General features: G+C 45.2%; 1 protein-coding gene across 1 annotated transcript in view; it reads right to left on the reverse strand.

Annotated features, from left to right (window-relative positions):
* lhfpl3 (LHFPL tetraspan subfamily member 3) overlaps nt 1-14236 on the reverse strand; it is a 29507-nt gene that overhangs the window by 1451 nt on the left and 13820 nt on the right. Inside the window, exons 2-3 of the mRNA XM_030046016.1 lie at nt 2664-2894; nt 114-178 (exon numbers count right to left, since the gene is read on the reverse strand). Of these exons, the coding sequence (XP_029901876.1) occupies nt 156-178; nt 2664-2894 (254 nt within the window). The 3' untranslated portion in view covers nt 114-155. The remainder of the gene's footprint in view (nt 1-113; nt 179-2663; nt 2895-14236) is intronic.

Here is a 14236-nt window from a genome sequence, read left to right on the forward strand (position 1 = left end):
ATCGAGTAAATATATATATATATATATATATCTTTTTCATGGGGCCCAAAATTCCTGGCGGCGCCCCTGATAGCATGTGCTCAGGCTACATTACAACCAAATAAGTTCCTTACCTGTGTGTATGTGTGTGTGACTGCTTTGCCACCGGGCAGGCATTATATGGCATTATTACCAGTCTCTGTGGAGAGAGAGAGAGAGAGAGGCCAGTTAGAGCGCAGCATGGAAAATATCAAGTGGCCCGGCTGCTGCAGCTACTCTCAGCCAGCAGGTGGCAGTATACCAACAGGAATAGGGGGCACCGGGCACCAGCTCCATGTGACAGCAGAGCCCTCACCTCCAAAGGGACTTTGCTTGCAAAGATAGTTGAGCACATCAGTTATATATGAACTGATAATTGAATTAGTAGCCTGAATTACCCAGGATTCCCGTCACAAAGTGCATGTGTGTGTAGCTGTCAGGAATCTCACCTGTGATGTGCAATGTTTGCTTTTATCATTAAGGATGAATGCAAACATCCCCTACTTGCAACATGCAGTTTTATTAATGCTTATTTTTGGACAAATTGCCCATGTCCCCTTTTCCTCTCAAATTTGCAGTAGGTCTGCACCTCCCCCTCTCTCTCTCCCTCTCTCTCTCTCTCTCTCTCTCTCTCTCTCTCTCTCTCTCTCTCATTATCCATCCATTCTCCTCCTTGTCCTCTCTCTGGTCCTGCGGTTGATAATGGCTTCTTCCTACCAGTCACTTTGCTTATATGTGCTAACAGGCAACTGTGGCCCAGCTGATAGCGTGGCTGTGATTCATTTAGACAGGCTGGCAGCAAGCTGTGTAAACAGCCATTAGTAATTCATGACTCTGTCCAGCATCCCCAGGCTTCAATTAACCCTTGCTGTTGCTGCATTCTTCCTCCCTGTCACCCATCCCTTTCTGTCTCTGTGTCTCGCTGCTCCCTCGCTTCCTTTCATCTCCGTCTTCCCTCCTTGGCGTCGTGCTCTCGTCCTCGCCTTCTCATTGTCTTTGAATCCCGGTGCTGTTGTCGTCTTTCTTCTCCCTATCTCTTTGTCACTCTATACCACTTCCCCATCAGAAACCACACTGGTGTTTGAGGAAAGCAGAGTAGCCATGCAGGTGCAATGTAACACCCATCTAATGTATGCAAATTGATAACTTGTATGTGTAAAAATTATGCAAAGCAACCCTGCCGAGAACAAGGTACATTTTTAATTCCGAGTGCTCCTTATTGTCAAGCTGCTGGTTGGGATTTGTGGTGTGGCAGCAGGATGCAGATGGTGTCTTTGATGTGTACTGCTCATTATTGTATAGAGCTTTACTGGGAAGTTCCTCACAATAATGTGTTGCATTTGTTATCTGGAGGGGAAGAAAAAAACCTGCAAATGGCAGAGGACATTACAGGAGGGAGTGAAGATCAGACTCAGGCAGGATTTGCTTGTTCAAAGTGGCTCAGAGCTGTGTGTGCTGTACTGTAGGTCCTGTCACATCACACTGCTGCTTTTTACTCTTTTACTCTTAAAAGCAGATCACAGTTTTAGTTCTGCAAACATTTCTTGGAGGCAGAGCTGCTGTGGAAACAAAAATAATCTCATTCAGGGTGTCTACATGCCTTTTAAGACATTTAAAAAGACTGACTTTTGGACAAATAATCATTTTCTTATGCAATCAGCATTTCAGGCAAGTGTAAAGGTGCATTATACATTTGGTTCAGTGTGGAGGTAAGTTTTAGGTGGGAATATGTTATTAACTAGATTCTATTCACTGTTACCACCACAGTTTCCTTTAGGTTATACAGCAAGCTGCTACTATAATAAATCTAATTATATTTTTTTCCACAGAACTTGGGAGAGGAAAGGAAAGGATTTGCTTGGATTTCGCTCTAAAGGTAAGTGTGACAAGTGGGTATGAAGTGAGCTGGGTTCATTTGGAGCAGGCTTTTCCCCTGCTGGTAAGTGCAGCAGGTAATTATAAAGGCCGCATCAGGTTCAGTGGCAGGCTTAGGCTGCTAGAGCAGCAGAGGAAGTTTTGACATCCAGAAATTAAATTAGATAGAATGCTTGCTGAAATCAAGTCCTCATCAATTCAAATGTAAGACAGTCTAATGGCATAGAAGGCCAAAAACTGAATTATGATAAATATTATGATTTTAATCCTGATAAATGACCTATAGTTGAAGAAGTTGAACCACAGAGGTTTTTTTTTTCTCAAGTTCGCTGATTGGTAAACTTGAATGTCAAAAGGAAACTATGGCCAAAATACAGTTAGCTGTCTTGCTAAAAAATAAAAAATAATAAAAAATAAAAAATAATAATAAAATTAAATAAAAAATTAAATAATAATAATAATAATAATAATAATAATAATAATGTGAGTGAATATTTATTTGCTTATTCATTCATTCATTCACTCATTTATTTTTCCAATTTGTAAGACACTAACTCAACCAATGAGACTATTTCTACTTCCAGAGCAGCTTTAATTCAGTAATCTTTGTATAACAAAACTCAATCAGAACCAACTTAAAAAAAAAAATCTTTATTTTATTTTATTTTATTTTATTCTGTGTGAACTCTCTGCCAAGTGCTGCGGTGTGCATGGAGTAGTGGGAGCGGCAGGATTACAGGAGCCGTGCCATGGAGGGATTGGTGTCTTACTGTCTCCCAGCAGCTCCTCAGACATCAGACTGTCCTGGCGGTTGCCCAGGACGAAGGCCAGGAAGGAGAGGATGAGCGCGTCCATGATGCCCATGATGGCCAGGATGTAGGCCCAGCGCACCGAGCACGCGCCCAGCGTGTACTTGTCCGTCTGCTCGCCACACATCCTCTTCACCTCGTCGCTGTCCCAGCCATCTGGGTAGATCATGCAGCCCAGGATCAGACATGTACCTGCGGGACACGAGAGAGCAGGGAAACACCGTTTGAGGTTTGCTATGCTTAATTGTCTGCCAAGGAAGGGCATCATGTTGGATCCAGGCCACTACTGAGTTCAAAAAACACCTCACTGCTCATAGAAAAAATGTAAAAGCACATGAGGTAGTCAGTGTGACATTTGCAGCGTGCTCCAGGGATGCAGAGGAAGGTAAAGACAGCCACACACTTTAATCAGATATAGACTGCAAAACCTTTTAGACTGGCATAAATCTGAATGAAGTGAATTCACAGTGTACATATTAGCAAGCAGAATCAAACTGATGTGAGTCACATGAGGAAAAAAAGATGTATATACGTAATGCTTCATGTAATATAATAATATAATAATATATAAATATAAAGCCACTATCACCAATCAGCCAATGAATAAGATGTTTAGAATGACATTAACAGGAAAAACATGGTTTACACAGATGAATACAGGGGAGATATGTGTGTTTGTGAGTGAACTCTATATTGAATTGCTTTTTATTTACCTCAGTAGTTGTTTGCTTTATCATGATCACCAGCTACAGGTTAAACCATCTTTTTCTTTATCCCCACACTGAGCTATACTCAGTATTAAAACATATGGAAACCATACATCCACATTCATTCATTCATACATTTTGCACACATACAGGCACTAACAAGAGTTATGTTTGTGTCCGGTTGCATCCAGAGCGAAGTGAGGGAAGAGGAAGAGGATGGAGGTGACAGAGAAAGGAGATGAACAAGTGAGGACAGAGATGGAGGTGGAATGACACACACACACACACACACACACACACACACACACACACACACACAGACAAAGACAGAGAGCAGAGAGAGAGAGAGGGAGAGAGAGAATATGTTGCCACATGTCACAACTCTGGCAAGTCAGGCTGCCTTCATTAGCCTTCTGCTGCATGGCTGACAATGACAGACTGGGCTGTTAGAGAGCAGAGTCATCTAACAACAGCACTGTTGCCAGTAGGCAGCTGTATTCTCACACACACACACACACACACACACACACACACACACACACACACACACACACACACACACACACACACACACACAACACAAGGCCGGGCCAGGCCAGTCGAATCAGTTACAGGTCTAAGAGGTCTGTTTCTGTGTTGACAGTGCTGTCACAGTTAAGTCACAGTGTCAGAGACTCTGTGCATGTACTGTATATGTGTGTGTGTGTGTGTGTGTGTGTGTGTGTAGGGTTAGCACACCGGCAGGCTCTGCCACCAGATTAAACAGATGGATAATCTCCGGAAATGACAGATCCTTGGTCCCCCCCCCTTAACCTTATCCCTGCCCTCCCTTCCTGTCCTTCCTCATCTCATCCACCTCTTCCCCTGTGTGTCTCAGGCAGCAACAAGAGAAGGAGGAGAGCGCGGGACACTGAGAGAAGGAAAGTGAGACAGCAGAGGCAGAGAATGAGCAGAGGCGACAAGACTGAGCGTTTGAGTCAGGGCTCCCTGCCTTCTCTCTAATCTCTGTTAGTCATGAGTTAAACTGCAAACGGCTGTCCTGCTCATGATTGTACCAATAACGCCGGCAACAAGGTCCGTAATAATAACCAGTATCGACGTGAAAGTGCTCTAATCCATATTCCACGCCTACATTTCCCAAGAGGCACTGAGTCTATTGACTTTTCCGGCAGCCTCCCCGAGTTTGGAGATCGATGTTCTTAGAGTGAAGAATTCCAACCTAAAACAGGATTTTGCTGTGTCGTCCCTGAATCCTGCTGCCGCCTTCGAGTGCTCCTCGCAAGATCCTCAGGTTACATTTGTAAACGCTGCATCTTCACATTTTCAGTCTGACATGATAACTTGCTCATGATTGTTTTGGAAACTGAAGCGTCTCTCTGATACACGGGAAGAATGAAGAGGAGAAAAGGCGCATCAGACATGCCATTTATGTTTAATCAATTCATTAGCCCAGAGTTGTTGTATTGATCGCTTTTATCATCAATTATTGACAGAGCTTCCGTGCTCCCCGCCCATGCACATCACAGCAACATGGGTATCACAAAAAAATGTATTCCTTACCACTTTGTTATATCAGTCATATGTAGTGATGAGATGTCCAACAGCACTTGAAGGCAGCATGTGACCGTGGGTTAAAAAATTTAAACAAAAAAACAAAAGCTAAAAAAAAAAAAAAAAAAAAGAACCAAGGATGTGATCTAATGCTGGCATACAAACATTTGGCACTAGTGTATATATAATTAAGGTGATAATATGAGTACGTACTGCATAACTATTATGGTATTTGTATACTTTTCCTCCTATTACACTATTTTTCAAGGCGGGGGTGCAAAGCTCAAATGAATATATAAATCCACAGATTTCTGTCAGTCGAGCCGTTGAAGTGTCATTTGAGAACATCACAGGTGAGATTCCTGACAGCTTCTTCTTTTAGAAAAACATGAGGCTGAACGTTCAGCGCACCTTCAACGAGAGCTGATTTAGGGTGGATTTTCTTTTATTTATATTAGAGGATTTGGTACAGTGTGTGCAATTCTCTCCTGTGTAAACAACTTGCTCCTGCAGGCTTAAACCTGTAATAATAATAGACTGGGTTCAACTGCGTTCTGTTTCATGCGCAAATCTTCGTAAAGCTTAACTCAAAGTGGAAAACAGCAGATCAAAGAGACACGAGGTTTCACTCTCGGCTGAAATGCTTCAAGTTGTCCTTCCCTGTGTTGTGGTGAGAGCGGCAGGGCGGACTAGCGGGTTAGGGGCAGGACGGCTTCCTGCAGCCACAACAGCCATCTACATCACAAATTACAGCCATGTTTCCTCTTGAGGTGCCCTTGAGCAAGGCATCGAAACTCTTACTGCTGACTAATTGTCCGTATGGGTGAGAGAAGCGGCAAAATGATGCGAATGTGAATGTCATCTAAATCCCACTCACTGACTGATAATCACTCTTCCAGCTCTTCGATAAGTAAACCAAACGTCCAAATGTCTGTGTTCTCCACTGCAAAAATGCACAGAAATCTACCACATAAAGCACACTGAAGGTAAATCTTTCAGCTTCAGTGGATATGTAATTTCGTCCTCTTTTCAGCTGCTATTTTTTTTAAGGCTGAAAATCAAAGCTCAAACACAAGGAGTGCATTCCCGTCTCCAAACATGTAATAAAATATACTCTGTCTAGAGCACAATCTTTCAGCTTTAGTAGAGCTTTAATTGCTTTTTTCCTGCCACAGAACAAAAGTGTGCTTCTGCGTGCCAATAGTATGTGGCCTTTACCACCAGCAACTTGACTGGGCCAATGGGCAAACGGGGTCAATCTCCTCATCTCCAGATGGATGGATTCCCCTATCTCAACATTGCTGCGGCTCTGTGGGGTACGCAGCAGATTGTGTGTTATCCTCACCCGCGCCATAAATAATTGAACACATTATGAAACCCTCAGATGAGGAATCATGTCAGTTCATTTTGAGTCTTCAGATGAGTGATGTTTTCCAAACCTCCCGATCTAAAGGCCTAGGGTAACACTCAGAAGAGAGCTGCGTTCCCCTCGGAGCGGCTACAGCTTATAACACTCGCCACTTCAGACAATCGAGGTTGACTGTGAAATGAGCACATTGGCTGCTCGGAAAAAATATTCCGAGCGAGCTTCATTCAGCTTCGTTCGGCAGCCCTCCAGTGCGAGGCTGCAGGAGGTGGGAGTAATGAGCGGAAGTTCACACTGGGCTCCTGGGAACAGCTCTCTGACCCAGAGGGAAAGAAAGGTCAATTAATGAGCTACACTACATCTCCATCTCTCAGCTCCCTCTCCTTTTTTTTTTTTTTTTTTTTTTTTGCGTGTGAGACAAAAAAATATGCATCACATGATTAAATATGGAAGAGCCTGTGAATTCTTAATTACCAGTTTGGATGGGAGTTATTGTGGTGGTACTGCGGGGAATGGGACATTTGAATTTATTTATGTATTTATTAATTTTTGTCTTTGAGAGCCAAGCATTTCATCTTACGCTCATGCCTGACTGATATGTGTTTACATGTGTGCACAACTGGGTGCAGGATAATCAGAAGGAGCTGCAGATCCCTTGTCTCCCATGGGTCACTTCATCATAATCCTGACTCCTCACATTCACAGTGGCTGCCTGAGCAGATTGATCAAGGAGAAAAGATGGTAGATGTAACGCAGCTCACAACCCACTGTATTATATTGCCATTAACTGATAATACATAATATGATGCTTTATTGATGGTTGCAGGGTCAGCTACAGAGCAGCTCCCTTCAAGCCTGTGGGGACTCGGTGTTTTGCTCGAGGACACTTCAGCAGAGCGACACAGGAGCTTGATGCCGCTCCTCCAGGTTGAAGTGCGGTCTCTCCGCTCTCTGCAGCACCCTGCTTCTAACTCCACCATCTAAAACCTTCTCAAACATCCCCTCATTGATATTGAATGATAGCTTCCCCGCTCTCTCTCTCTGGCTGTCACACACACACATGCACACACAAGTTGAACACACTTGCCTCCCCCTCTCTCCTCGAAGACTTTCCAGCTGACAGCTGTTGATGGCGCATGTTGGCAACGCTTCTGCGGGCAATCAGCAGAGGAAGTGGCATAATCGAGGCAACTCGGTCGCCTTTGTCCACGTGCCACATGCTATTGTAATGCACTTGCACATACACACATGCGCACGTCAAGCCATTCGTTATGATGCTGTCCACAGGCTCAGCTGTGGCTGTCTGCTTTGCACAGTTCCTTCATTTACTCTGAGAGTGTGTGTATGTGTGTGTTTTTGTGGCATGGCAGTATGAGGTGGAAAGGTGTTGTGGAATATCGGGCAGAGATGCTCAGAGAGTGAAGGGGGAGGGGAGCGTTTGTGTGGGCACATACTGTATGCGCTGTGCATCAGCATCAAGGTGGATCGTGGCAAATGATATTAATGGGAGTTAATTGGGGCGGAAACCGACAGATGCGTGGAGGCGTGAGGACAGAGCGCCTCCTCCTCTTCCTCTTTCACACTCCCTTTCATTTCTCTCTCCTCCCCCCTGCCCTGATCCCTTCTGCTCAACAGAGGAGTCTATCTGTGTGTGTTTGTTGGAGCTGAACGAAAAGAAGGGTGGGGGGTCATGATTTGCATCATGAATCCTGTGTAGTCTGCCGCAAAACCCCATCCTCACTGACACCGCTTACGTTAGCTCCACTCACTCACACGGTTTGTTCACTGCCGTCGACCACTGGCAGGGTGGATTAAGCGGCTCCTGCGAAGTCACAGCACCTCCAGCTTGTATGGTTCAGAGGATTGGATGTCACACAATGTGCTGTGTCACAGAAGGCGGGGTAATGAGTATGAATATAACCTAAAAGAGCACTTAAAGGGAATATGTAATTATTCATCAGAATGTTTTATATTGTCATGACTGGGTGTAGAATTGGGTTCTGAAGTCCTTTCTGTGTATAGAGAGGCCTATCAGTCGATTTCTCCTGAGCTGCACGGTTGGTTTTGCTGGGGATCCAACATTACTGTCACAGAATATCAATTGACATACAAGTTAAATATCAAACTCAGGAGAATGTCAACAGCTATAAATTATATTACAACAGCATATTGGCAGATCTGTTGACATTCTGATTTATGTGTTTTCTGAATTTTCCTACTTGACATTATTGCTGGACGCCCGCTACGTTATTATGAAACCCACCAGAGTGGCCCACCAGGTACGCCCCAAAAACGACCAATCATGGCGCTGGTGGGTGCATCATGCCCAGAACTCCATATTCCATAAAGCCATGCTGTTGAAATGTTATTTATGGCTTATTGATATTCTCCTGATTGTTGATACCATAAGTTACCAAGGATTATTTTACCTATCTACATCAAAATGCTTCAATCTGATACAGAGCAGTAGCTATTTTCACTTTGCTGGACAGTTGGCTGGTCTTACCAGGGTCCAAACAACATTGTTACCCTACAAGGAAACTGAAATCTGTTCCTGTCGAAAATACAGACCCTAAAAGTCAATTTTATTACAATCTTGGTGGATCATGAAGAAAATAGCACTCAATGACTCAATTTAAAAGAAATTTTAAAAAATCCTGTTTTTTTACTTGGTTTACCATCCCTCTACATCGTAGCTTCTCCTTAGCTGCATCCAAGCAGTGTTGTTCATGGTATATATGTAAGTGTACAGAACAGTCACGCCTCCCAGTATGAGTAAACTCACCTACAAAGCATTTGCCATTGAAATATATAAAGGCTATTGAGGTGTCAGTGCATTAAACCCCCAGCCCATAAACTGCTTCCATTTCTATCTTGACAGCCTGACAAACAAGTCTTTCTCCTGGGGAGCTGTCCATGCATCGCGGTGCTGAAATCTCAACCAGCCGTATTCAGCAGTTCTATTCTGCTCCACAGTGCTGCTACATTACAGCGCCTCAGATACCAGCCAGGTCGTTCTGGTCCGCTCTGTATGCAAGCCAGCACACAGGCGGCAACAAAAGGCCATTTGCATGCTCCTTTTTTCCCCCCTTCTCTACCTCCACCACCACACTGTGTTTCTCCTGTCACTGTGGCTGATAAGGGAAGGAGATGGGAAAGGAGAGGTGAGGAGATAAAGCAAAGAGCTATAAGAGGAAGAATGAAAAGGGAAAGCGAGAGGAAGAAACGATGGAGAAGAAGGGTGGTAGAGACGGGAAATGAGAGGGAATAGCAGAGGAGAAAGCTGCTTTTTTCCTCCCTGTGCAACCCGTGCTTAAAATAACATGAATGGTTGCATGGTGTTTGCTTGTCAGCTGGGAGGAGTGGATGGGAGGATGATGAGGATGTCAGGTGAGGATGCCTCGTGTGACGGGGGAAACAATGTGATGTCGGGAATGAGGATGAGCTTATTAGAGTCATTAGACACCAGGTCGGAAACTGAAAGAGCTGTGCATCATTATCCTAAGAGATATGTGTGTGTGTGTGTCTCTGTTTGTCATTTATGTGTCGCTTTCAGGTGAAGAGTGAAAATGATAGGTAGAAGGGGGGGAGGGGAGGTGTGGAGAGCCACGGCTGGAGGAATATAGCAGGAACAAGGGTTACAAGATTGGAATCCCAATGCACCTCATCTGAGACATGTGAGGGGGGAAAAGGGCCTGTTTAAAAATGCAGCGCCAGACAGCGAGCGCTCCACCATCACAGAATGGCACACTGTGAAACCACACTTCAAAGAGACTTCAGTCAAGTCAGGGCAATACTTGCTAATCTACTGGTTATTTTACTCACCAGGACCAATCTGACCGAGTATTGCCTGGAATCATCCAGTTCTTGAAAAGTAGAATTTGACTCTGTCTAAGACAAGGTAGTTTGGGGAAGGTCCCTTGAGAAGACATAAAACTGATTGAGGACCAAATTTACGATCCAATCATCCCCTGTGCTCAAGCAGGTGCAAGCAACCAGGGTCTCTATCAAACCCACAACTGTAAGAGTTATTGTTTTATTAGAGTGCCATCATTTCTCCGACAAACACAATTGACCTTGGTTCAAGGTTATGCACACCTTTTCTTCAATCAAATTTAGTTGTCAAAACCACTGCTACTATTTGATAAATTCAATTTGCCAGGGAAAATGGGAAAATATTGTAAACTCATGTAATGAAAATGTCAGCCACTCAAGCTGATAGTGGGTGTGAGAACAACAGGCTCACGCTGCACAAACTCTTTGCTCACAGTTGTGTGAGCAATTTAAGATTATTTTAAGATACTTCAAACTGGCCCATTTATAACCCACGGCAAAGCGAAGCCATAGAAAGCAAGCGTTCCTCTTTTAGAGATAATCTGCATTAAAGTTATTATGATAATCCTCCTGGGTGGAGGTATTGTTTTCCTTCTTTAGATCCCTCTTGTAATGCACGAGCCCCCTGCTGACTACAGGAGCTTTAAGAGGATTTCAGAAGTTGCATTCACTCTAATGTGGCACCAGATTTTGTTGCCTGACTTGACTGAAACGTCGGAGTAGTTTTATCCGAGTTCCGTCTGTGTTTCCAGGCAACCTTTAATCAAAGCTTCCCTGTGATTTCTACTGACCACGGAAAAAATGTTCAGGGACGAGAAGTCACTCCCTGCACCAATCGTCCAATCAGCAGATGGAAGCAGGGCGGATCAGGTAGATGCTGCATTGCCATGGTGACGGTGCTCCCCTGCTGTCATCACTCCAGCGATACTTGGATTCATATGGACGACTACAAGTGGCAGCACTAAACCAACACCTCGGTACTGTGGTGTGAACATGACTCATGAAAGCCTCTCTCATCTTCTCAACCTTCCTCTTTCTCTTTCATCTCCTTTGATGAGCCCTGCCATATGTCCCAGCCCTCCCGAGGAGTCATACAAGCGGCATATCCTCACACATGAGCCCCGCAACCATAATCCAAAGCAACTTTTGTTCTCTGCCGTACAAGAGGACCCCGTTTCCTGTGATCCTCTTGGGTGGGGGGAACGCAGGACTCGATTTGGAACAGGTGTTCCTGTTAATTACAGACTCCCACCGGTGAACCTGAGGAATAAACAAGCATCTGCCAAGGAGGATCCACACTGCCTCCCAGACAGAAAAAGAACATGTGTTTAAGCTTGTATACTCAATGTCAGCAAAGCTAAAATCCCCCTACAGTCATAATGTTTTTGAAGCACTTCCATGAGCAGGATAAGCCCAATATTGTCATGGCAAGCCTATTTGGATGAGAACCAGCTCAGCTACAGGCATATGGGGCGAGAGGCATGGCATGATGCAATAGGAACATTATTTCATTTTCTCAGTTGGAGAGTGAGAGAGAAAAGGCTTGAGGGTCAGATGTTATTTGAAACAATCAGTAAAGGGAATGATCTGGTTCTAATTAGCCCAAAGGATGCTTGTTTGTGCTATTCGACACATAGACCGAGCCCAGGTACATTACACATTTCACTCTAGATCAATCAGCGCTTCATCAAAGTGCTCCCTCTGCTTGCGCCGCTCTCTCTCCGCTGCCTCAGATGTAGTGACAGGCGTTCGTGAAGTGGCAGACAACTTTGGCAGTTCTACTGAATGTTTTACTGTTGTCCTTATTTTCTCTCCAAAACCATCTGCCTTTGATGTTGGGCTGAGGGGATTGCTCCACTCCACTTCAGTAACTCTTAACGTGCCTCTGATCTGTGCTGATGGTGGAGTACATGTTCTCCTCGCTTTCTTTCAAGCGTTCCCTCTCTCTCTCTGCAATGCTCGGCGCTAATGACTAATGATGTAAGGAGGAGAGAGAGAGAGAATCCAAAGCACTGTCTCGCTGAGGAAAATCCACCTGGCATGAATAGAGAGATGCAAGCTGGCAATAATGGGGCACTGGAGACACAAAGGAGAGAATTAACAATGGAAAGACATGGTGATACTTTGATAGCAAGCTGTTATAATAGCAGGCCGTTTGAAGGGAGGGCTGTGTTCCTGGAGCACAAAGCTGCGGCTGCGTGAAGTGCTGCCGCTCTTGTGTTTGACTCAGACAGACTTAAGTCACATCTGCTCACTTCTCATGCAGCTGTGATGCTGCAGTGCCACAGGGATGCTCTCCTGACCTGCACTGTGACCCGGAGGAAGTGGCTGGCATTAGGGAACGGCCAAACGGGGCTCTGATCCAAGCATGTTGCCATGGAGACACCTTGAACTCCTGTGCAGCACATTAATCCCCAGAGTGCATCCCTCCGTCCGGCACGCAGCTCCCGAGGACCCGATGATCCCAAGCAACTCTCCTGCCGGTCACACAGCGAGGAAAGCGATACGACGCTGCCAGCGGAGTGCCGTTTCCATGGCAACCGGCAGCAGGCTCACTCACCGGCAAGCTCAGGGAGGAAGAACATTAACCGGCGAGGTGGCTGCAAACATCGCTGAAACAACACACGTCCTCCGTTTCCCCCCCGCCCGCCCCACACACAGCCTGTGTTCTCTGATCCGTGACCTTCAGAAAATGGTGACAGTAAACAAGTGGGGCCTCGCAGAGCAATACATTGCAGAGTAGACGCAAGACACATGGACATGCACACACAAACACACACACACACAAACACACACTGCTCTCGGACCCAAAAGAGCAGCATCCAAGTGCATGGAAGGAGTTGTTCTTCTCCCCGACTCCCCAGTGTAATCATCTGAGTCCAGGGGGATGCACACGCTCCCGCATCTCGCCGTTCTTAACTCCCCCTGCCAAGTTTATCAAATAGCTCGTTCCGCTGCTACACAAGTGCTGCAGCCTTTTGATGTCCTCACAAGCTCGGGTCTCATTTGTATTCTATTTATGCTCACAGTCTTCACTAAGCTTTCTTTGATACAATCCCCCCGTCAACATGTTTTTCATGTTAACATTGTTAGTCATGTTTTCCACGCAGCATGGCGCACTTTCTCATTTGCAGCTCAATACCGCCCTTATAATCATAGATTGATGATCAGTGTAATTAAAGCCTCTACCTAGGAGGATGCACACAGCGATACCAGCCTCCAGGAAAACTGATTTTTGTACAGCACATAATGGATTCAAGTTCAGTTTCTCCTATTCACTCTGGCTGTGTAAAGGGGGCAATTTATGTGTGTAACTATGATGGGCGTCAGTGAGACATTTCTTAGGCACTGAAACTCGGACTGTGGCACTTTGACCGGCTCAGGTCACCGCCAGACTGAAATCTGCTTCTGAGGCGCTTTTCCAGGCCACAGAAAATGTATTCCCGGAAGTCATGTCTGTGTGATTGCTAATAGCCTGCAGCCCGGCCCTCATCAAAGCATCTTCCACATCTATGATGAGGATATTGATTGATGAGGGGGTAGAATTGAAGAGATGAAAGGCCACTGCATTTACGGCCTGCTGAGAAAGCTATTTGAGGGGGAAGTAGATTATTGTCCTCCATGGAGGCACCTAATGGATTTGAGTTTCAGTTTGCCTTTTCCAGGATGAAACACGGGTGTAGTTAGAGCTACTGGGATGTCCAGGCCCACAGGGGATGCATAAGCTATATATCAAAGAAGGGGAAGACACGGAGGGAAAGAAAGAGAAAAATACATAAGGAGTGTAGGCTTTGAACACAGCATCATGCATGGCCGCCTCATTACCGGCTCTCTCATGCTTGAACTGAAAAGATTGTTGAGGAAGTGAGCCACAGCCAAAGCTTGCCGTGCCCGCTCCCAGTCTTCCTCCGCTGGAAATCGAAAACAGATATGCCACAGGAGGAAAGGGTGAAAGGGCGTGGTAAGACCTCCTGCAACAGCGAAGCGGCTTCGCCAAAAGTTTTTTTTTTTTTCCGGCTGCGTCTTGCCACTGTCATCGACAACGAAAGCTTACAGCTGTTTTTCAGACCTGGTGG

Source organism: Myripristis murdjan, chromosome 23 (assembly GCF_902150065.1).
Source record: "Myripristis murdjan chromosome 23, fMyrMur1.1, whole genome shotgun sequence".
Taxonomy (NCBI): domain Eukaryota; kingdom Metazoa; phylum Chordata; class Actinopteri; order Holocentriformes; family Holocentridae; genus Myripristis; species Myripristis murdjan.